A 23,500-nucleotide genomic window follows, 5' to 3' on the forward strand; every position below is an offset into this window, starting at 1 on the left:
GAACCAGAACCAGCGAACGAACCAGAACCAGCTAACGAACCAGAACCAGCTAACGAACCAGAACCAGCTAATGAACCAGAACCAGCGAACGAACCAGAACCAGCGAACGAACCAGAACCAGCGAACGAACCAGAACCAGCTAACGAACCAGAACCAGCTAACGAACCAGAACCAGCTAATGAACCAGAACCAGCTAATGAACCAGAACCAGTTAATGAACCAGAACCAGCTAATGAACCAGAACCAGCTAATGAACCAGAACCAGCTAACGAACCAGAACCAGCTAATGAACCAGAACCAGCTAATGAACCAGAACCAGCTAACGAACCAGAACCTGCTAATGAACCAGAACCAGCGAACAAACCAGAACCAGCTAACAAACCAGAACCAGCGAACGAACCAGAACCAGCTAACGAACCAGAACCAGCTAATGAACCAGAACCAGCTAATGAACCAGAACCAGCTAACGAACCAGAACCTGCTAATGAACCAGAACCAGCTAATGAACCAGAACCTGCTAATGAACAGAACTAGTTGTATCATAAATCAGAAGGTGTTTTATCCACCAGAACCAAAAAACTAAGATTAGCCGCTATTGCGACCAGAACTGAAAAAAGTTTTCAAAATCTGAAGAATCAGAACCAGAAAGAGGATTACAGGAAGTAGAACCAAAAGAAAACAGAACCAGATTCAGCATCGATCCAAACCAACCGGTCCCAGCGCAGAAAGGTTCTGCTGCCAAGTGCCCAAGTTTACGGACGTCCTTGAACGCACCACGCGTGTAATAATACACCGTGGCGAGCTGATGAGGCCCGTCCCGCTGCTGCCGAACACGCGCATGCGGCCGCAGCAGTTACCGTGGAAACAGGCCGATGAATAATTAAGGGTCGAGAGTGACGTACAAGAGAGAGTGATTTTACAGATGAAAGCAGAGCACACACACGCACGCACGCACACACACACACACACACACCACAACACACACACACACACACACACACACACACACACACACACATTCCAGGTTATCATCACAGCTGCTGGCATTTCAAAACAACAAAATCACTGTGTGTGTGTGTGTGTGTGTGTGTGTGTGTGTGTGTGTGTGTGTGTGTGTGAACACGAGGCTTTGAGTCACCGGGACATCTTCTTCTGTGTGCGAACATAAACTGGGTGTTAATAACACGGCTGCTGTGACAGGAAGAAGAAGAGGAGACGTGCCACCCCTTAATTAGACAGAACAGTCTCGGTCCGACAGACCGGCTCATGTGAGAGGTGGTCCAGATGGGACGCAGCCACGACACTCTGAGTCCGACCAGAACCAGAACTCTGCATCCTGCTTTTCCATCTGGAAAAAGAGTCCAAGTTGTTTGCATTGTTGCCCCAAAGCAAAAAGGTCCTAGTTATGAATCCCTCTGGATTCTCCATATCAGAGTCCACAAACTTGACCGCCATCTTGGTAGGCAAGCGCAGCTCAAAGCATCAAATACGAAGCTCACAGAAGTGTGACAACACAGGAGAAATATGTATTAATGTCTAAATCGACTTTGGGTCCAGCTGGCGGTGGAAACGCTCTCCTGTGGCGGACCGAACCACACCGACCGACCTGTGCCGAACGTGGAATGAAGTAGCTTTAGCTAATCCGTAGACTTGATTCAATCTGGGACCAAAACTCCAACATTTGTTCTATTTCCAACTGCTGTGGGTCTCTTTCATGCTACACTGTGACAAACCAACCGAACTCTGTGAGCAACCTGTTCCCCTCCTCGCCTGTGGGGGCGCTGCACCAAGAACCACTGAAGGAAACACTGAGCTCTACTTCCTTTTTTCTTCAAAAATTGAGTGCCATCTGATGTTAGCAGTTGAAGGACTTCTCTTTTGTCTTTGGCTAAAGACCACAAGTCATTTCTTTTGCTAACGCTAGCTAGTTTGGTTTGGTTGTATTTACCCAGAATGCCTTGCACTGTTCTCCACTTCCAGCTTTTGGAGCGGTCTTGGCGTTGACTTTGAAATTGCACCAGAGTTCACTGTAAGCGAACAGTGACCGACATGTGAAGGCGGACCAGAGTTCGCATTTTTTTGGGCCGATTAGCATTTCAACAACCGAACCGGAGTTGGATTAAAGCGGATTAAAGATGTGGTGTGGAATTTCAGCAGCCCCAGAGTTTCAACAAAGATTACAGGGAAAGTTGTTTCAAAGAGTAAGTTTTACTCAAACTAAGAAGAAATTATTCAAATCGCCACATTGACCAATTTTTTCAGCCATGTGAGTAAAATATGAAGCTGCAGATTAAGAGAATGAAACGGCAGCAAGAACAGAAAGCAGCAGGACGTCCTGAGCATTAGAAATATTTGAACGCCGAGTTTGTTGCATCACTCAGAGCCAGATGTACCTAATGAACTGGCAACTGTCTGAAGGGAATCAGAGGGAGAAAAATGAGGAAGTTGTTCTTTAATTTAAAAGAACTAATTAAACATCAAATCCAAATAATGAGGGGAAAGCGCGGTGAATCCTGAGAGGCCTGCAGATTAATTAATTGCGTGGATTTCTGCTCTACTTTCCGCCGCCCGTTGGTGTGTTCATGGGCTGTGAAGATAATCGGGAGAAGAAGCCGCCTCCGGACGGAGCGGCTCGGCGCCAACGGCAGCTGACGGGCGAGTGGAGGACGTGGGCCTTGGAGCCGGCGGAGTCGAGGAGAGTCTCACACATGGTAAAAAAAAACATGTAGGCGAACACTTCATGATGGGTCTGCTAATGGCAGCCAGGAAGGGATAAAAACAAAGATGTTCCTGCTTTAACAGATTTGTTTCCTGCAAACAGGAACAATCAGACGCAGCAGAGCTTCCTGATCTTTCATCTGCGTCACGTTGGACGCAGAAATGTGAACCGAGCGCCGATTTAAGGCATTAATTAGCACGTTTTCTATGTCAGCAGCCTTCGCATCACACATGACGGCTGTGAGCTGCACCGTTCTGAGCTCTGGATCATCCAACCGTCACGTTCTCTGTGTGTTAATGTATGCATCATAATATTTCTGCACAGATCAGGGAGCGGCCGGAGAGGGAAGGTGAGACGGGTGACACTGACTGCTCATCATCAACAGACCTGATGATGGGAAACATTTATATTTAGTTTATTTCATATTTATGAGAAACTTTTGTGTTGCTCTACCACATAAAGTCCCAACAAAACACACGGCAGTTTGTTGGTGTAACATTACGAAATGTGAAAACGTTCAAGACGATATTTATTAATATAGGGGGCGCCGTCTGTAAAGTTACACAGCCAAAAATTAACAGCAATAATTTGGGTTATTTAGCCTGAAATAAAGTGGAAATGGGGCTTGATTTCCCAAAGCCAGACAGTTTTTAATCAGATTGATGCTAAATATTTAGCTTGGAGCTCAATCGTTAGATTCAAACTAAAGTTCAGCTACATAACTAAATAGAAAGCTAAATATTAGCTTTTTAACTAAATATTTAGGTCGGAGCTGCATATTTAGCTTCTAGCTTGCAAAATAAATATTTTTTTTTTGCTGTTGGTTGATTGTCAAGCACGAGTCAATCTGTCCAAGATCAATTCAGGGAGTAAATAGAGAAGAATCAAGGTGCTGCGAAGGCCTAGTCAAAGTCTGGACCGTTAACTGTGGTGGGAGCTCAAAACAAATCCTACTGCGTTGTTTTTGCTCATTTCAGAAAATAGTTTTTTATGTCCTGTGATAAATAATAGATCATAATGTTATAAAATTTACATTTATTCCCAAAAAGTAATTTTTAGGAATTTAAATTGGTCCCAACTTCTACCTGAAACACTGATCACTCAGCCTGCTACATTTTGTTTTCTAATATTAATGAGAAACCGATTCACGTATTCATACAGTAATAATTAAGTAGATCAATTAAACTTCATCGATGATTAAAATGCTTAGATTTGTAAAAATGAGCCTGGACATAAACACATCTCCCTTTGAATAGAAATGCGACTCCTGAGGGGGAAAAGAGGTAAAAACCTGGGTATCACTGATCGTCACGTTAATGTTGGTGAAGCAGGTTAACGGAGCCGCTGCACATTAAATCAGGGAGTGAAGCCCCAATAAAGCAGGTCTGAGGAGAGTTTCTGTGTTTGTCTCCGGGTTAGTCAGTCAACCAGCCATAAATCGCTTTCAAATACAATCACACGCTGCAACGACCACAACACACACGATGGCTTCGAGAAATGCCTTTTGGCAGCTCTGCAGCACAAACACACACAAACTGTACATTCTCAAAGCAGGGTCGGAGTTCAGCAGTAAATCTCAGCGCGTAAACATGCTCAGATGTCGTGTTTTAGGCGATTAAATTCGCACTCGCAGTTGTTTGTCGAGTCTTCTTTGGGGAAAACCAGTGAGAAGCGGCCAAACAGAATTGCTAATCGGTTTGGAAAAGTCCAGTCGGTGGTTTCTCTGAAGGTTTGCAGACGGCGACGGGATCCAGAGTTCACCCATGAAAACCAGCTGCAGGAAATCAAACACTAAATATCCTCTCTCATCATCTAGAAGCAAATATGTTGGTGCTTTAAAAAAATAATTCCCGTCCTTTAAAGCCCAGAAATTGGAATGAAACTTCAGATTTTAATGTTTCAACATTTCCAGACCATAAACCACCTAAAATCATCAAAATGAACCAAACTGTGGAAGCTGAACCACATCACAATCTCTTTGTAATTTTCATCAAGGCTGCATGACAACAGGCGCAATAAATGCATTTTGTTCACCTGCAGCATTCTGGAATCTTCTCCACTAACAATCCATCCAACCGGTGAGTAAACATCAGCGTCCATCCTGTGAGCTGCAAACATCGATTCTACGATGACACGTATCATACATGTCACAAGTATGCAGAAATAAACATCCAATATGCCTGTTCCATCCAGCCTGCGAAAGAGCGAGAGAGAGCCAGACTTCAACTTTGAAGTTAAACTGCGACTTATGGGAGGAAGGTTATACATAAACCTTCTTTTAAAATACAAAGAAGGTTATTTGTATTTTAAATGCAATATTTATATATTTTTTGTACAGTTTTGGTTTAATTGCTGCTTTTTGTCTGTTGTTCTTTAAGCAAACGGCGTTCTCTTGATGTCCCAGGTGCCTGAAATTGTTTTGTCACTTCAATAGATTGATTTGTTTGGTACATTTAGGTCCAACGCTTCTGGCCTCAGAGGGTAAATCAGTCTAAAAAAGTTAAAAAAAAAACCCTGCAGGATCAGGTCTTTTTCCAAAGACTGGGCCTTTTTCGCAACAGATCCAGTCTGATCTGACGCATCAGATCCACAGAGTCCTGATTTGTAAATTTATTCAGGGACAGATGGAAGAACAAAGACAGCTCAGCTTTGTCAGAGACGGCCGTGTTAGAAATAAAAGCGTTTGGGTTGTTAATGAGGCAAACATCTGAAAACGGTCAAATTTAGAAAGTCTGAAGATGGAAAATATATTTTTTATTAAACTCTTCTAGGGTTGAGCATTAAACTGATTTTATCTATTAATCAAATTTTTGGTTTTTGAAGATTTAATTTTTGAAAAATTGGGATTTTTCTTTCACCAATGTACACCTTGCTCAGGGCGGCCATCTTGCTCGACATGGATGCTTTACACTTTGACCTGAATATGAAGGTCAGGCTACAATAACCGTCGTACGACATCAGAGCCAAAATAATACAAGAATTAAATGGCAACTTCATGAGAACTCCGAAAATAACAAAAACATAAAAGTAGAAATACTGAGCATCTTGTGAAGCTATTCGTTGGTTTCACACCCAATATTTTAACATAAGTGTCAAATTATTATCAGCAGCAGAACTTTGAAACTTTCGTAGAAATTACTGAATATTTTGAAGAAAGAACTGGACAAACTGGTTGCATCAGAAGCTTTTTCTTACAAAAAAAAAAGATTTTCTTCTGGTAAAATTGCATCTTTTTTCTGTCGATATTTTGACTGTTGTTATAATTACACCAAAATCTTGCGTCGTGCAACTCACAGAAGGGAGGAGTTGCAAAAATAATACACTTTTTAAAAGTATTCTCTTATTTGTAATTTATTTTTTTAGAACATAAAACAAAAAAAGTATTCAAAAGATTTGATTTTTAAGCCATTGCTTAAAAATGTCTTTTAAAAAGGTTTTTGCTCTAAATTCTCACTATTTTCTGATAAACGCATCAACCAACATCCAGTTTGATTCAGTCTCAATCAAAGATCAATAAACTTTAATTTCTAACGAATACCAGTTTATGATTAATCAATTACTGAATTAGTTATTTCAGTAATGAAATCACGATTAATCTGATCAATCTGATTGATTGTTAAGATAAAGTACAGCAGCTGCAGGTTTCCTCCTTTTTTTTTTACTAATTTTTCTTAGACAAGAAGAAAAACAAGCTGTGTTCTTTCAACAAATCTTCTTTTTTAGAGTGCATACGCCAGCTAACGATTAATCGATTGCTAAATTTGATTAATCACGATACATCAGGTCCACCAGGAGAAGTAAATAAAAGCTAAGGAGAGGATTCCTGCAACACTTGTTGAAGTTCTGCAGGATTTCACTGCAACAGAAACCTGGAATTATGTGCATTTCCCACATTCCTTCCTCCTGTAAACACTTCCTGGCTTGTTATTACCAACACTCCACCTGGACACCTGAGCGGGCGTGTGTGCCGTAACTGAGAAAAGACCTTCATCTATAATGGAGAAGCCGCCACGCGCTCGTATTTTCACCTCATTTTAAAGTCAAATCGAAGGAAACCAGGCGCCACCTGCTCCCGGCCGGGCCGCTTCAACCCCCCGGCGTCCTCTGAGGAGGACTCCAGCCCCAGCTTGGGGCTCCTTCAGCAGTGATAATCTGTTGATAAGCTGCCCTGCCTGCAGAACTCACTCAGAAGGTGTGTGTTGTACTTGCTGGTGTAGTAGTAAACGTCTTCGTAGCCTTCCTGGTAGTCGTCGTCCGCCCGGTACCGCCTCCCTCGCCGCCTCCGGCTCAGGAGGCGCAGCAGGGCCAGGAACCGCTCCATCCCGGCGCGCCGGGGGTCCGAACCGGGTCCAAACCGGGCCGGGCTAAGCTAGCAGCGATGCTGAGGACGATGAGAGAGCTCCACACAGGCAGACGGGGAGAGGGAGTGGGATCAGGTTTCCTCCTCCTCCTCTTGGCTTTTTGCTTGCTGCTGCACTCACACACACACTCACACACACACCTCTGGACGCCTCACACACACTCTCTCTGACACACTTGCTCTTTGTATTCTCTGCAGCCTTCCTCTCCTCCTCTGTTCCAGTCTTCTTTCGGCGGCCTGGGCCAATCAAAAACCTCGCTTCACACACACAAAACACTCCTTCATCTCAGCTCTCCATTGTGTGCTTCCTCTCCTTCATTAGCTCCTTCCTCCCTTTCTTTGTCATCCTTTCCTCCTTCTCTTCCATGATTGCCACCTTCCTCCTCCTCTTCACACTCCGGGGGGGAGGGGAGCGCTCTGGATTCCTCGGCATGGTCTGTAATTGCGCGCTGAGAGGAAGAGGCGGCGTTTTGGTTTTTTTCTCCATCGGTTTTCTGTCTTCCACCTTTCTGGGAAGCACACCTGGTCAGCGTTTCTCACTCCGACCGGACCAGAAAACCAGAGAGCAGCACCAGCATCCCCCGGAAAACGCTCAGAAGTTCCCAATTCTGCATCATAGACCAACATTTTACCACAATAGGTCACAGAAATCACAAACTTCATGCTTTTTATGGAGATAAAACTAAACATTTCACTGAGAAATGTGAAAAGCAGGATGATAAATCAATTTGATCAATGAACTAAATGTTTGACTTTTGGAGAATAAGGATGTTTTTCACGCCTACAGCGGCCATCTTGTTTTACTTCTTTTTATATTTGAATTAAGATTAAATTTATGATGGATTATTAAGAACAGGATACAATTTATTTTTTAATTAACAGAATAAACTCAGAAAATTATTTTTAATATTATGAGAAATCAACACAAAAAGCCACTTTTTGAAAATATTTTATAAATTCTGTTTTTGACAATAAATCGACTAAAATAAAAAATCAAATCTGGAATGAAATAAATGTTTTGTATTTTTTAAACGTATCGCTACTGAAAACAGCAACCTGAATTTTTACTCCAACCCCTTTATTCTGATACTCTAAATAAAATCACCCAACAATATCTAATATTTCTAACGTTCCAGAATGGCCTAGTCAAAGCTCAAACCGAGATATGCTTCAGAACCTGGGCAAACACAATGTTTTCAAGTCTGTAACTTTAATTAAGTAGTAAATACTTTTTTAAAAGCTAAAACATGTATTTTCATATTTTGTTACAACAAACTAAACATCCAAACACAAATATTTTTCGCATGTTTGCGTCATCAAAAGGCATTTAGTTTGCATTTTATCAGCACTAAACCAGATTCAGACGACTCTCTGAAAACACCTGCTGGACTTAATTAATAAGTTAATTAAATGCATATTTGGATCCACTAAAGTCTTTTTTGAAGGAGGTGACGGGATAAATGTGGCCAGATTTACTATAAAATATTAAAATATAAACTCTACAATTACTGCAACTCCTTTGTTAATCCACAAACCAAACTGTTGATCCAGCAGAAGCTCATCGCTGATCCAAGTTGATCCCAGTTGGCAGAAGAAAAGCCAAACAAGCCGAGAGCAGAAAATGAAAAACACAGGAGACAAATTAACTCCGTCTGACGCTTCCAGGTTGGACTAAAATGAAAGTCTTCATGTTTCAAAACGGTCAGGCCCCGATGGGATTCCTGGGAAACGTTCAGACGGACGAGACGGGAAGGAAACGTTTTTAATCAGAATCCAGAGGAAAAGATGCAGGAGCAGCAAAAACTACGACAGACTGAAGAAACACAGCGGGACAAATTCATCAAATCAAAGCCACATGCAGAAATCAGAAGCTACTGTGTTCAATTTTCAAGTAGATTAAACAACGGCATATCAGATCCATTCCAGACAAAAAGACTTACAGAAAGGTTGGATTACATTTCCGCCAAAAAATGTCTGAAATTTTCTAGAAAAGTTGAGAATTTGCTAAAGATTTTGAGGTTAATCTCAGAAATCTTTGTGAAAAAAACTTCACATTTTTGAGTTTAAAAAGTTACAAATTTAAAGTAAATGAAAAAAAGGCTTTTAAAACAGGAATTTTTGAGAAAATTTCTGAGTTTTTGATTTTTCAAACTCTGAAATTCCAAATTTATCACAATAAATGATAAACAATATGGTAAAAGTCTAATTAATTAGGGTTTGGAAGTCTAAATATCAGCACCCAATAACAGAAAATGTTTTAATTAAATTTATTTTATAACCTACAAAATACTAAATAAGAAGGCAGTTCTTCAAAGATGACAAACATCTCATAGTAGATATTTATCAGAAGTTTATGTTTACAATTAAAGGTTCAGTTTGCTGGTTTATTGCATAAAATCTCCCTGGTTTGTGTTTGCAAGTTGAGAAAAGGTGTAAAAGTTGCATTAAAACCGTGAAACAAGCGACGCTCGGGAACCGTCGCTTGTTTCCTGATTCGCCGACTGACAGCCGGTCTGCAGGGAGTTCAGAAACACACTGGAAAACATGGAGCATCTTGTGTTAACCTTTGACCTCTGTCATGCTCTGACAGCTCTTGCTGCAGACGCAGAATTGCTGACTGAGAATCCAGAAACACGGACGCCTCCAGCAGCAGCGGCGAGAGTTTAGAGTCGAAGTGTTCAGACTCTAAATTCAAAAATGCTTTATTAAATTAAACTTTGCTGGACGATAAATTGTCCCAAAACTTATTGCAACAAACGATACTATTATTGTTTTGAAGCCATTTCCATGTAATAAAATGGTAATAATAATTTTAAAAAATCAAATTAGCCATCCGAGGAATGACTCAAGAGTAGAAACGTATTTGAATAACTGATCAAATTAAAAATTTAATATTCAAAAATTACTTTATCAGATGGACCAAAATCTAAAGTTGCGTGGAAATTTTAGTATTTTAAGGACAATATTTATATAAGTAACAAAAAATAACAAAATCAGACTAAATAAAATGTTTCCAAATCAGTTTCCTTCAATTAAAAGCTGATGAAACTTTAACAGAAACTGCAGGTGTGTGTCTGTGTTTGGTTCAAACATGTTTGTTTTTCATTCAGTGAGCAGAAAATCCAGAAATTTTACTTTTATTTAATAATAAAATCTCTCAAATAAAAGTAAAAAGTGTAGGACAGTAAAAGAGTTACTCCAGTAACAGAGTGAATGAAACTGTTTGTGGTTATTTGTTGCTTTTGTAAACCAGTCTACTCCGACCAACAAGCCGTTATCCAAACAGATATTTTCTGTTTCTGGACCTTGGAGACGATCGTGTGTGAAAATCCCAGTAGATCAGCTGGTTCTGAAATACTCGGCCCATCTGGCCACTCAAATCTCCTGCAGAGTCTGCATTATTTGGACATTTGGGGGCTGAAATAGAAACCCGGCAGCAGCTGTTTCGAGGTTTATTGCCCAAACTGTAAAGAAGTGAAACCTGCCGGACCGATAACGTCAATCTGGATGAGAGGAGAAGAATCCAAGAGATGTTTGAGGGTGAAGTTGGATTAGTATCTTTGAAGACCAGGAGGAAAGCTGGACTCCTCCCTCCTCACCTGTCAGATGTTCCTGAGGGCTTCAGTGGCCCAAAAGCTAATTCAGCTCGCAGAACTGACCGAGACCGAGACCAACAACCGGGTCGAGAGGCGCTGACTGGAGAGAGAAAGAGGCTGCTAAAGTGGAGAAGCTCATTTCCATATCACTAGCAGGCTTCTGCTGCTCTGCAACGTGATTGGACGGCACATCTGTGTGTGAGTGTGTGTGTGTGTAATCTGGTTCTCCACGCTCCACAGGCATGCAAGGAGTTTATCCTCTGCTGCCATCTGCCGTCCACTTTGAGGAACTGCAGCGTGTGCAAGTCACACCCAGCAGTCTGGAGGGGAAAACCGAACGTTTCTGTTGGGTTTTTACACTGGAAACTACCCATAATGCAGTGGGGCAGAGTCAGGCAGTGATTGATGACGCCTGAGGCCGAGCGAAATAGATGGAAACGAAGTAAAAGAGGTTAAAAAGAGAGAATGAGTGTTTCTAATGGACTACTGAGTGGCTGACCCTGATTCCTAATGGACACAAAAACACACAAGACATCGACCGCCATTCATTCGCCAAAGGCTCGGTCCAACCTGGACCCAAATCCAGTTGGAGGACAAAAACAAGACCAAACAACCAAAACCAGGGGAAAGTTCTGATATATCCATAGATGCTTCTGGAGGAAACTCCAAGTAAGTTTATGAAGATCCATTTCATCACTACCTTAAATTCACCAAAGCACTTTGTGTAAAACTCTTTCCTTCCAACAGTCTTGATCAAAAACTGTCCAGGTTTGAATGTTTTTCTTTGGATCTTGGCTGCTTAACAGATTCCCACCTCCTGATAGAGTCAAAGAGAGTAAAAATATAAAATAACTACAAAAAACCACATAAAAAAAAAAACAAAAACACAGATGCTTGACGTAGAGTAGTCCGCTTCAATCCAGTCCGTTCGCCTAGAAAGTCCGGTTCACTTGGGGAAGTGTGAATGCTAACCGAACTCTGAGACAAACCTTGGTCTCGGTTCGGAGGAGACCGCTCCAAAAGCAGGAAGAGGAGTACAATCAGGGATAAATAAAACCAAAACAAACATGCTAGCCTAGCGCTAACCGTAGAAATGACTTGTGGTCTTTTGTCAACAACAAAAGAAAATCCTCCAACCGCTACAATCTCATGCCTCCATTCTTGTTTCCATTTTGTGACCAAAAAAGTTGGGCTCTGTGTCTTCTTCATTGTGTTTCCTTGAGTAATTCTTGGTGCAGCGCCCCCACAGGCAAGGAGGGGAACTGATTTTTTTTAAAAAACATTTTGGTTCTTTTGAATTGCAGCAACTCAAAATGTAACAAAAGTTGCAATTTGGTACTGTGGGTCTAGGATTACAACCAAAGTATTTTAGCTTCCCAAACTGCCTTTTTACTTCTACTGTACAAAAATAAATAAATTAGCAAATCGTTTTTTTGGATGTCGAAAAATCAATGAAAAGGTGGAAATCCACTGTAATAATTATGACAATGTTTAACAGAAGAGACCAGAATGTTACACAAAAGAGACCAGAAATCTTACTGGGAAGCAGAAAAATGGATTTTCATTCACCAGATTTCCCGAGGAGGAATTCATCCAACTGATACGCACAAACCCACCGTGGTTCGTACATCTGTGCAGGAGAAAGATCCATGACTGAGAAAACCAGCACCGGTTTCCCAGAATCCACACCTTACGGCCGTTCACGCCGGACTGAACCCAACCTGCAGCGTTTTGTTTCAGAGCTCAACCTCAAAAGGAGGAAGCAACAAAAAACTCAGTTATCAGACGACTGCAGGAGGCAGACAGGCACACAATAGAGGATGAAGCGGATCAGAGAGGAGTCCGTCTCTGCAGGCTGTGGAGCCGGGCCGAGCGCTGGACCGTCAGAGACACGCTGGGACGATGCAAGGTGTGAACGGCTCTGCGTCCGCGCTGGGTTTATCCACGTGGAAAATGACTGTGTGAGATGCCAGCATGTCCACCTGGAAGCTGCCAGGGCTCAGAGTGTGTGTGTGTGTGTGTGTGTGTGTGTGTGTGTGTGTGTGTGTGTGTGTGTGTGTGTGTGTGTGTGTGTGTGTGTGTGTGTGTGTGTGTGTGTGTGTGTCTTACACTCACTTCCATCTGGAATTTAAATCCTATTTCTTTGTTTTGTCTTAATTTCTTCTGCTCAGATTTTTAAAATGCTAAATTCAAGTTGGAAACCAAAGCTGAACGCTGAATATCGAGGCGGCAGAAAGTCGTCATGAGCAACAAAGACAGATTAATAATCTTGTTCCCAACAGGTGACTGTAATCCTGAGATTAGCATCCAGCCTGTTGATAGGAAGCTTATTCCTATAATGGCAGAGAAATTATTAGCGATCACATTCTGAGAAAAACATCAGCCTGTTGCTCGGAAAAATGCATCCAAAAGTTAAAAATTGATGTAAAGACAAAGCAACTCTAGGAGGTTTTAGTCAACTGAGTCTCCAGCCATTCATTAAATAAATCCATTAAATAAATGTAATATGAAATTTCCTGTTAAGTTTAAACATTTTTAACCCAAATAATGTCTGATTCTTGCCGCACCGCACTGGGGGAAGTCATGAATTTCTGTGCAAAATATAACTTTTTTCTTAATTTGATGTATTTTTCTGAGACATCAAATTATGAGTTTTCATTCTCTGTACAAGAAATAAAGACTTTGAATATTTCACTCACTGTTTGATGAATGAAATGAGGGACAAAAATATTGATTTCTTTCTTTTTGATGTTTTTGCAAATGTCTGACACTGGGAGGTTACTCTCTTCTGTCTTTTATTTTGATATATTTTTCCATAAACGTCTGAGTGCCGCTCTGCACAGGCAGAGTAACTCGCTCTGGAAACAATATTTGCACTTGAAACAAACCCATGAAAATGGGTAAAAGTCCCGCAGAGAGTCAGCAGTTTGTTCTTCAGAGAAACAGAAAGGGAGAAAGTAAAGGGTAAAATCAGTGAGAATAGGAGGAGATAATACTAAGCTGAGGGAAATGGATGTAAACACACACACACACACACACACACACACACACACACACACACACACACACACACACACACACACACACACACACACACACACACAGAGAGAGAGAGAGTCAGGTCTGCTTCAGTAATCCTGAGCACAAAGATGAGCAGAGTTCTGACATCAGCACCTCTTAAAGGACGCTGTGTGTGCCTCTGTGTGCGTTTCTGTGAATGTTTGTGTTAAAACCATTTTCTCTGCTTCTTAGTCCAAAAGCTTAAAACGGCAGAATGATGTCATGCTCCGACACACGCCGCGGCGCCGCCGCTCCGCTCAGAACATCCTCCTGCGCTTCATTTACTCAGCCGCTCCCTGAGCTTTCAGCCGCAACGCCAACACAAGCCGGGTTTACCCAGCTGGTACCGACGGTCCGGACTGAACGGCAGAACCAGACCTGACATCAGATACTAAAAAATAAAAGCTATTCACATGAAATATAAAGTAGATCAAATAAAAGAAATGAATGGATGGATGGATGGATGGATGGATGGATGGATGGATGGATGGATGGATGGATGAATGAATGAATGAATGATCAGGGAATATTGATTATCAGCCCAAACGTTCATATCTGTGCATCCAAAGAAAGGAACCAAGGACTTAAAATGGTCTAGTCAAAGTTCAAATCTCAACCAAGCTGTTGGATATGAGAAACACAGACGATCATTAACTGTTAGAAAAATAAACATTTATGTCCAGAAATCCTCTTTAGGCTCCATTTTCTGAGTTGCTCTGATCCATCATCTTGTAAGAAATCAGGCTAACAAAACGACCCCAGAGAGTAAACAGAGCTTCTCTTTCAATAAAACCTCAGAAAAACACAAAATGGAACCAGAAAGAATCACTGTAACAAAGTGGTTGGTGAGCAGCAGGAAGATCATGGAAACAGAAAAGAAGCAAACAGACTTAATCCTCAGAATATTTATGGTCTTATTGGAATTCCCGACTTAAACTCAGGGGATAAATTTGACTAATTAACATGACAAAACTCCTGTTCCAACATCTGCAGCTGCCATTTTGTCTCCGCTTTGAATTCCCTCTTTTCTTTTAACTCGTGTTCAGTCTGAATTCTTCATCAGCTGTGCAGTAAACCCCGCTGAGAGGGCGGCCGACATCAGGAGGACATGAGGCGGGACAAATAAAGCTCATTTCAAACATGCTGCTGCTGCTGTTTTCTCTTCCTGATGAATTAATAATAAAAAACTATACATAATAAATCCAAGATGCAATCCAAAACTATCAAATAAATAAAAAATAAATCATGGACAGATGCTAAATCAAAGGTAAGATGGATGGATGGATGGATGGATGGATGGATGGATGGATGGATGGATGGATGGATGGATGGATGGATGGATGGATGGATGGATGGATGGATGGATAGATGGATGGCTATTGGATTTTAATTTCTCATCGGCTGAGTTGTGAAAAACTCAGCTGATATCAGCTAACACCAGGATCAGGCTAACATAAGGCTAACATCACACTGGATCAGGCTAACACCAGGCTAATAACACACTGGATCAGGCTAACATAAGGCTAACATCACACTGGATCAGGCTAACACAAGGCTAACATCAGGCTAACATCACACTGGATCAGGCTAACACCAGGCTAATAACACACTGGATCAGGCTAACATAAGGCTAACATCACACTGGATCAGGCTAACACAAGGCTAACATCACACTGGATCAGGCTAACACAAGGCTAACATCACACTGGATCAGGCTAACACAAGGCTAACATCAGGCTAACATCACACTGGATCAGGCTAACATAAGGCTAACATCACACTGGATCAGGCTAACACCAGGCTAATAACACACTGGATCAGGCTAACACAAGGCTAACATCACACTGGATCAGGCTAACACAAGGCTAACATCACACTGGATCAGGCTAACACCAGGCTAACATCACACTGGATCAGGCTAACACAAGGCTAACATCAGGCTAACATCACACTGGATCAGGCTAACATCAGGCTAACATCACACTGGATCAGGCTAACATCAGGCTAACATCACACTGGATCAGGCTAACGTCAGCCTAAAATCAGGCTGACACTAGGTTGAAATCATGGTTACATCATACTGACGTCAGGCCAACATCAGTCTGTAGTAACGCTGACATCGGGTTAACATCAGGCTAACAATGCTGACATCAGGCTAACATCAGGGTGACACCAGGCTAACATAAGACTAACATCAGGGCGACATTAACATAACATCAGGCTAACATAACGCTGACATCAGGCTAACATAAGGGTGACATCAGGGTGACATTAGCGTAACAACAGGCTAACATCAGGCTGTACAGATTAATCTGATTTCCTACATGCTCTGGCTCCGTAGCGCAACGCTTCACCGGCTCTCTTTTGGTTTCCTGATCAATTATTTACTCATTCTCTATTTTTACTCTCCTGCTCGTGGCCGGAGGTTCCAGCCTCTGTTTTTGTGTCTCTGGCTGTTGGGGGAGTGAAGTGGCTGGAAGGTAAACACATCCAGAGTGCATCATCACCTCCACAGGATCTCCACACACAGGTTTAACACCGCTACAGTAAATCTGAGCTGGATCTCCTTCTGGAGGCTCAAACTGGGCCGGGCCGGCGCTCGACCCCATGACGGATCATCTGCCAACTATTTCTGGAGATAATTAGGCTGAAACTTTCATATGAAAAGTCTGGATCTGATAGAAGGAGAGAAATTCTCATCTACAGCTGGTAAAAAAACCAACAAATTGGCATTTTCTGTTTAATAAATGATTAACTGAAATGGATTTTATGTGATTTTGCTTTTATCTGGTAATTTCTCTACTTTACCATTTGAAAGTCAAAGTTTTCCTAAAGGAGAACCAATTCAGATTAATCAGTACAACTGTATTTTTGAAAGATTATGACTTTATTGTGATAATAATAATAATATAATATTAATATAACACTTTATTCTCACAATATTTCCACTATGTTGTTGTTTGACTGCATTTTTGAGGTGTTATAACTTTATTCTCGTAATTAAGAATAAAAAATATCAGCCTGGCCCTAACATGTCGTGGGGTTGACCTGAAGTCAGATAATAAGAAGCTGTAAAACACGCTTGTGAAACAAGATGGCCGCCCTGGGAATGCTGACAGTTTGATGGAAAAATAATCTAGTTTTTTCCTAAATTTAAATATAAACCAAAAATTCAGCTAATCTATAAAATCAATTTCTCCCGACTGGTATCAGGCTCGTTACTCCAGAAAACCTGTAATTGTTCTAATATTACATCTTTATTCCAGAAATATTCACTTTATTTTCTCATTATTTTAACTTATCGTATGACTGCATTTTTTGTAATATTACAACTTCATTTTCATAATTAAAAATAAAAAATGACAGCCTTATCTTAATATTATGTAAAAGAACTTAATTCTAATAAAGATGGCCGCCATGGGTGTCCCATACTTTCCATTGAAGGTTGGTGTAAACAATTCCAGTTTTTCCAAAAAATGAATTCTTCAAAAAACAAAAATTCAGTTAATCAACAGCATTGATTAAACCTGGCGGTTTCAGGCTCATTACTCCAGAAAAACTCCAGCTATTAAACCCCAAAATGCATCTGCAGGGTGTAAAAACTGCGGCCTTCGCTGCGCTACAGCTTCACATTCTTCTCACACTTCCAGCTCTGTTTTCCTTCAGACTGTAGATAACATCTCTCAGCCTTGCAACTGTAATGCAATCTTCTGTCGTAAACTCTGCAGCTTTAATCAACCGATCAATAAAAAGAAGCAAAACAAATTAATCTTTTATTGACGGTCAGATAAAAGAAAACATTGAATCTGTCATGTTTGGTTCTGAATGACTCAAGGTTGGCTTCCTCCCTGACATTTCTCACACTGACGAAATTTACAATCCATACCCGAGTCTCTTTCTATTAAACAGACTCTGAAAATAAACAGCCTTTCCTGCCACTTAATGGACAATCATAACATTATTATTAATTATCTTCGTTGAGTTTTATGTTGTTGAAATGAACTCAATACAATTTAAAACCATATTTTCTTCAGCAGCTGTGATTACCAGTCATCATAAGAGCTGAAAATGGTTTTCTGAATGTGACAAGTAGAATAAATTACATCCGTGTTTTTAGTTTGACCACAACGTCACGTTTATGGACGACTTGATTTATGCTTGATCTGAACAGATTTAATGAGCATTAATGAGTCATAAAGTGGGCGTCCCAGGCTGGGCTTCACTTCAATAGCAGAAAAAGACTTTCTAAAAGTAAGTCAGCAGTAAGTCAAAGTAAACATTTTAATAAAATTTATGTTTTTAAGAAAACAATACTTAGCTATCTCCGTCAAAAACTGAAATAAAAGAACAGCTTTCATATTAAAGATTTTCACGTTATGTTTTATATGATACATGGTAAAAATTTAGAAACTTGAAGGTGAAAATTCAGAAAATGGGGATTGCATTTGGAATGTGGGTCAAATTTTAAAAAGATGGGTACAAACTTGTAAATGTGACAAAATTTAGAAACTTGTGGATTAAAATTTAGAAACGCAAAATAAAATGTGGAAAGTGATGTGTTAATTTGGGAAATGTCACTTTAAATGTAAAAACTTGAGGGTTAAATGAGGAAACTTGAGGGTTAAATGAGGAAACTTGTGGGTTAAATGAGGAAACTTGTGGGTTAAATGAGGAAACTTGAGGGTTAAATGAGGAAACTTGAGGGTTAAATGTGGAAACTTGAGGGTTAAATGAGGAAACTTGTGGGTTAAATGAGGAAACTTGTGGGTTAAATGAGGAAACTTGTGGGTTAAATGAGGAAACTTGAGGGTTAAATGTGGAAACTTGAGGGTTAAATGTGGAAACTTGAGGGTTAAATGTGGAAACTTGAGGGTTAAATGAGGAAACTTGTGGTCTCCCAATACTTGTGTGCCAGGCTCACAGCTCAGGCTCAGAAGAAAAAAACAATCAACTGTAATGAAACTCCACCACTTCTGGCAAAAAGTCTGGTCCAAATTTTAGCCAGAATTACAACAGACGCTTGTTGTCAGCCACCAAATGTCCACCATGAATTAAAATTTGTGCATCTCACTCTTGACTGCAGCTGTACATCAATCAGGCAGAACATTACGACCACTGAGGAGTGAAGCTGCACCTGTTTTTGCTTTCAGATCATTTACAACTCTTTGGAACATTTTGTTTACATACCAACTATTAGTAACTTTTTGCCTTTATAAGCTCCCACAGCAAGAATGCCTTTGATGATCTTTTCCCAAACTGAAACGTGTTAACCATTCACGGCTTCTTCTGTCAATATTTAATTCAAACCAACAGATTCCACCTCCGGGCGAACCGAGGCTGAAGAGGCTGCGCACTGCCGCCCTCAGCCCGGTGAAGGTGGTCGTTACACGGACACCAAGGGCAGGCTCTCCGGCTGACCCGCCGGTGGTCCAGAACCGGCTAACTGGTTAGCAGCCCCGCTAACCCGCCCGCCCGTTAACCGGTCACCGGTGGTCACTGACACGTTATCGCACAGCGTAACAAAATTAATCAGAAAAAAAAATCACGGGACGTCACTGCGCGTGAGATTAGCACGAGATATCTCAGAGGCACGCGCGCACATTCACGGTGTTAAGTTTCACTAATTAAAAAAACACACCCAGCCAATACCAAGCCGCACGAGCGATTCTACTGATAATTACCGCACGCACGCGCGCGCAGCACCACAAACACACACGCGCCAGGAGACGCACGCTCACCGGTCCGTGTGGCTGTGAACCCGCACGGTCCAGTCCGGCTCCGCTCTTACCTCCTTCCTGGTCCGGTTGGAGACAGGCCGGAATGTTCTTCTTCCAGCCGGGCATGATGCACCTCAGGGCGGTTAGGGAGTCCAGGGCGGCCCGCTAGCAGTCACACACCAGCAGCAGCGGCGGCGGGGACAGCAACATGGCTAGCTAGCCGTAGCTTCAGCTGCTTCGCCTCCCTCTCTCTCCTCCTCCCACTCCTCCTCTTGCTCTCTCTACCCCCTCCCTCTCTCGTAACTCTGCCCCTCCGTGGTCTCCGGGGGAGCACGAGAGAGAGGGTGACGTGATGACCGTGAAGGAGAGCGGGGCGGACGGTTTGTGCGGCCGCCAGCTCCGCGGGCTGCTCCGTTATCTGCACAGATGGAGCTCGGACCAAATTAACGCTCCATTTACCGGGCTGTCAACTGGTTTCACAACACCGCCGTGCACGCGCATCATTCATTGGTGGCAGGATAAGGACGGAGATCGATGCAAAGATAGACGGAGCGGGTTCCTGCCCTTTAACTGCTGTAAAACAAACTCTGAAAAATGTAAATGCTCTTCATCAAATCAGTTGATGAAGAGCATTTTATTACTTTTATTATGATAATGTAATAATCAATAATTCTCCAGGTGTTTTCTTTTGACTTTCACTGTTTCAGTGAACTTTTTGCTCCAGACAGCAGCTTAAACGTGACTCTGCATTATATGCAAAGCACAGGGCGCTGAGCTTGGGGGGGGCGCCAGAAAATGGAGGGAAAGTTATTTCTAGGTGGGATTTTCTGTATTTAACAGCACTCAGAAAGCATGTAGTTGCACCCCAGCTCCAAACAGTCTGCTCTGAGCTGTTTATCATGATTCAGGCATAAAAAAGACTCCTAAGCTCTTTTGGATGAACAAGTGTTGATGCGTCTACAACTCCGGTAGGTTTCTGTCCTATTTAAAGCATCAAATTGACACAATAACTGCTCCCCAGAATCTTGGGGGTACATAAATCTCTTTAACACCTTAACAACAACAGTTTCCTGCAGTCTGTGGGAGTTTGAGACCCAAACCGAACTGTTGCCCCCACCATTGATTGATCCTGAGTGGGGAAATGTCTCGGTGCTTAGTATTAAATATTCAACCTGCTTTAACATCTGTAGCGTTAATTATATGTAAATTCTGAGTATTTTTGGAGCAAAACGTGGAATCCCCCAAACAACGTCCTACCTTTTGATTAGTAATATTATATATGTGTTTAACTCTAAATTTGGTGGTAAATGTTTCATAAATAAAATCTATATTTTATATAAATGAAAAGTTATTATTGTTGGCTAATGTTGTCATGAAAAGCCGTGTAGAAGCATCGTCACCGTCCTAAAATATTTTTTTCCAAACTAATTTTTGCCCACAGATTTTGGCAAAAGAAAATCATCTTTTTCTTTCCAAAAGAAAAAGATTTTGTTTCAGGCAACAAAACATTACGTTTAGCATAAAATTACCTTTACTATTAATGTAGGAAGGTGATGATGATGTGACTTTCATTCCTTTAAAAACCTGTTTACATGCAGCTTAATGGAAAAAATATACTAATTATGCAGACATGTTCACACCCATCTCTGCTAATAACCATAATTGTGTGTTTATTTATTTATGAAAGCATGAGGAGAATTATAACAGTGATTTATATCTCAGAAATTATGAAATTTCCCACTAATGTGTCATTATGAAGCTTAAGGAAAGAAACACAACTTGCATGTGAATATCAGCTGTTTGTAATAATACCCATCATATCAGCACTTTACGGCAGCTTAAGCTTTTAAAATATAAAACTAAACAGTGTCTAAAATATTTATTTCACAAAATAGTTGCAGCAGTTTTCTGGCTCTGTTTTTTTCCACCCGGCTGAGGCTGTTTTGATAAAATACAGTATAGACTAGATTAAATGTCAGCATCTGTTACAACTCAGCGTGTGTTTTCCACACATGATGTGGGGAGATAAAACACAGATCCAAGAAGACACAATGCTGCTTGAAGACACGACGCTAATGAATCTGCAGAGACCACACACACAAAGCGGTACAGCGGCGACTGAAGTCTGGATCCTGTCCAGACTCGCCTCAGAGGAATCCAGCCTCCAGCGCCACTCAGCTGGGAATTAAAGGGCCATTCTGCCAAAAAAGACGCCTCGTAAAGGCAAGAAATGAAAATAAGTATGGAAGACGAAGTGAATCACAGCTTTGTTTCTGTTTTAGGTTCACATTTGGTTATGCTTAAAAAACAAGTGATCTAATTTAATTAAAAAAGTGAAAAGTAATCAAACTAAGTTTATCCAAGTAAAGATGAGATAAGACAAAACTTAAAGTTACTTACAAGCAAGAACTGCTCATGTTCCATTGGCAGTTTATTTCACTTATTAGAAAAATGCCTTGTTATAAGTTAAATAATCTGCCAATGGAACAAGTATTATATGTTAATAATAAAATAACTAATTATGGTGATAATATTATGCTAATCAGAAAATAGTTAAATATTTACAACAAAAAAGTTTGTTATACTTATATTTTTTGATTGAAAACTCTTCAAGTTAAAGTAAAATTGAAGTGCGTTATAGAGATAAAGCAAAGCTGAATCAAACTAAAGATTAATTAATAATTAGAGTCGCTGTTAGAGCTACTAACCAGATATTCAGCATATAAATTAATAAACATATACATATAATAAAGTCAGTAAGTATGAAAACCTGCTCAGTGTATCAATCTCTCTGTATTCAAATCTTTAGGAAGCAGCTTTAAGGTTTGATTGTGAAACACTGAGTGAATAAAGTCGATTTAAATAAGTTTTCTCAGTTTAGAAGAAGAAAATGATTCATGTTTTATTGATGAATAAAATTCGACATCATCAGCGTAACAAGTTCTCCATCATTCCAGATTATACTTCTAAAAGAACAGATGTGGTCCTAATCTAAACCCCTGTGGAACACCACAAGGAATTTCAATAAGCTTAGAAAACATGTTTTTGATATATAGTAACTGGGATCTGTCCAATAAATAAAACTTAATCAATGTGAGCATCTTTTGTTCAGAATAGTTCAAATCTTTGCATTAAGAGCTTGTCTTCATAGTCGCAAATTAATTGTTTTTACAGATAAAATAGTTCATTTTTTAATTTTATATAACCAAATCCTGGGGTTGTTTAAATCCGCCATCATGTAAACCATGATCTTCACCTCATAATTAGCTAAAAATAAGTTTCTGAAAGCAGAAAAAGTCACCGTTGTGTCTGCAGTGGACTGGATCTGATGGTTTGACAAGAGGAGGAAACCAAAACCCCCACTGGATCAAAACAAACAAATAAGAACACCATATTATTCGCAACAACGACAGTGATTAACTGACAGCCTTCACTGTGACAAGCATCCATCTTTGCTCCCAGCAGAGTTTTCCAGAGATGGATGGGGGGAGAGAGCAGGAAAAGACCCAGTGAAGTGGAAGAATGAGTCTCTGCAGGCTACGAGACAAAAAGCAGAGAATGACCTCAATATGAATAGAAATACAGACAGAGACATGTGACTGTCTCACAGGGAATCCACGCAATTTTACCGTCTTTCACAGTAAGAGTGGAATTAATGGCACACAAATCCTCCCCAGTCAGAAAAACACAGGTGGGTTCACCTTAAACTGGGACCTGTCTACTTGTGACAGCATGAAATAGACTGGACTCTGATTTAGTAATCAATTGGTTCAAAATGAACCAAAATCATTCAGATCCAGATCGCTGCTGCTGGAGTTCTGACTGAAACCAGGAAGACAGAGCACTAAATCACTGAATGGCCAAGCACCAAAATACTGACATATCTGGACATTAAGAGACACATAGAGACAATTACAAAGTCGGATGTCCATCACATTAAAGATCTGCTGTTGTCTCAACGTCCCAGACCTATCAGATCTTCTGGTTCTGGTTCAGCTCTTCATCCAGAACCAGAACCAAACATGGAGAACCAGCATTCAGCTTCTAT

General features: G+C 40.8%; 1 protein-coding gene across 6 annotated transcripts in view; it reads right to left on the reverse strand.

Moving 5' to 3' along the window:
- The window catches only part of grip1 (glutamate receptor interacting protein 1), a 50,241-nt gene extending 30,369 nt beyond the window's left edge, over positions 1-19,872 (reverse strand). For 4 of the 6 annotated variants that reach the window (XM_055022051.1, XM_055022044.1, XM_055022045.1 and 1 more), the window contains exon 1: positions 6,905-7,582. In XM_055022051.1, coding sequence (XP_054878026.1) covers positions 6,905-7,040 — 136 coding nt within the window. In that variant the 5' untranslated portion in view covers positions 7,041-7,582. Of the gene's footprint in view, positions 1-6,904; positions 7,583-19,523 lie in introns of those variants that run through there. The other 2 variants (XM_055022050.1, XM_055022046.1) reach the window with 1 other exon arrangement.
- Positions 19,873-23,500: the final 3,628 nt, after the last annotated feature.

Source organism: Poeciliopsis prolifica, unplaced genomic scaffold (genome assembly GCF_027474105.1).
Source record: "Poeciliopsis prolifica strain line A6 unplaced genomic scaffold, Auburn_PproV2 SCAFFOLD081, whole genome shotgun sequence".
Taxonomy (NCBI): domain Eukaryota; kingdom Metazoa; phylum Chordata; class Actinopteri; order Cyprinodontiformes; family Poeciliidae; genus Poeciliopsis; species Poeciliopsis prolifica.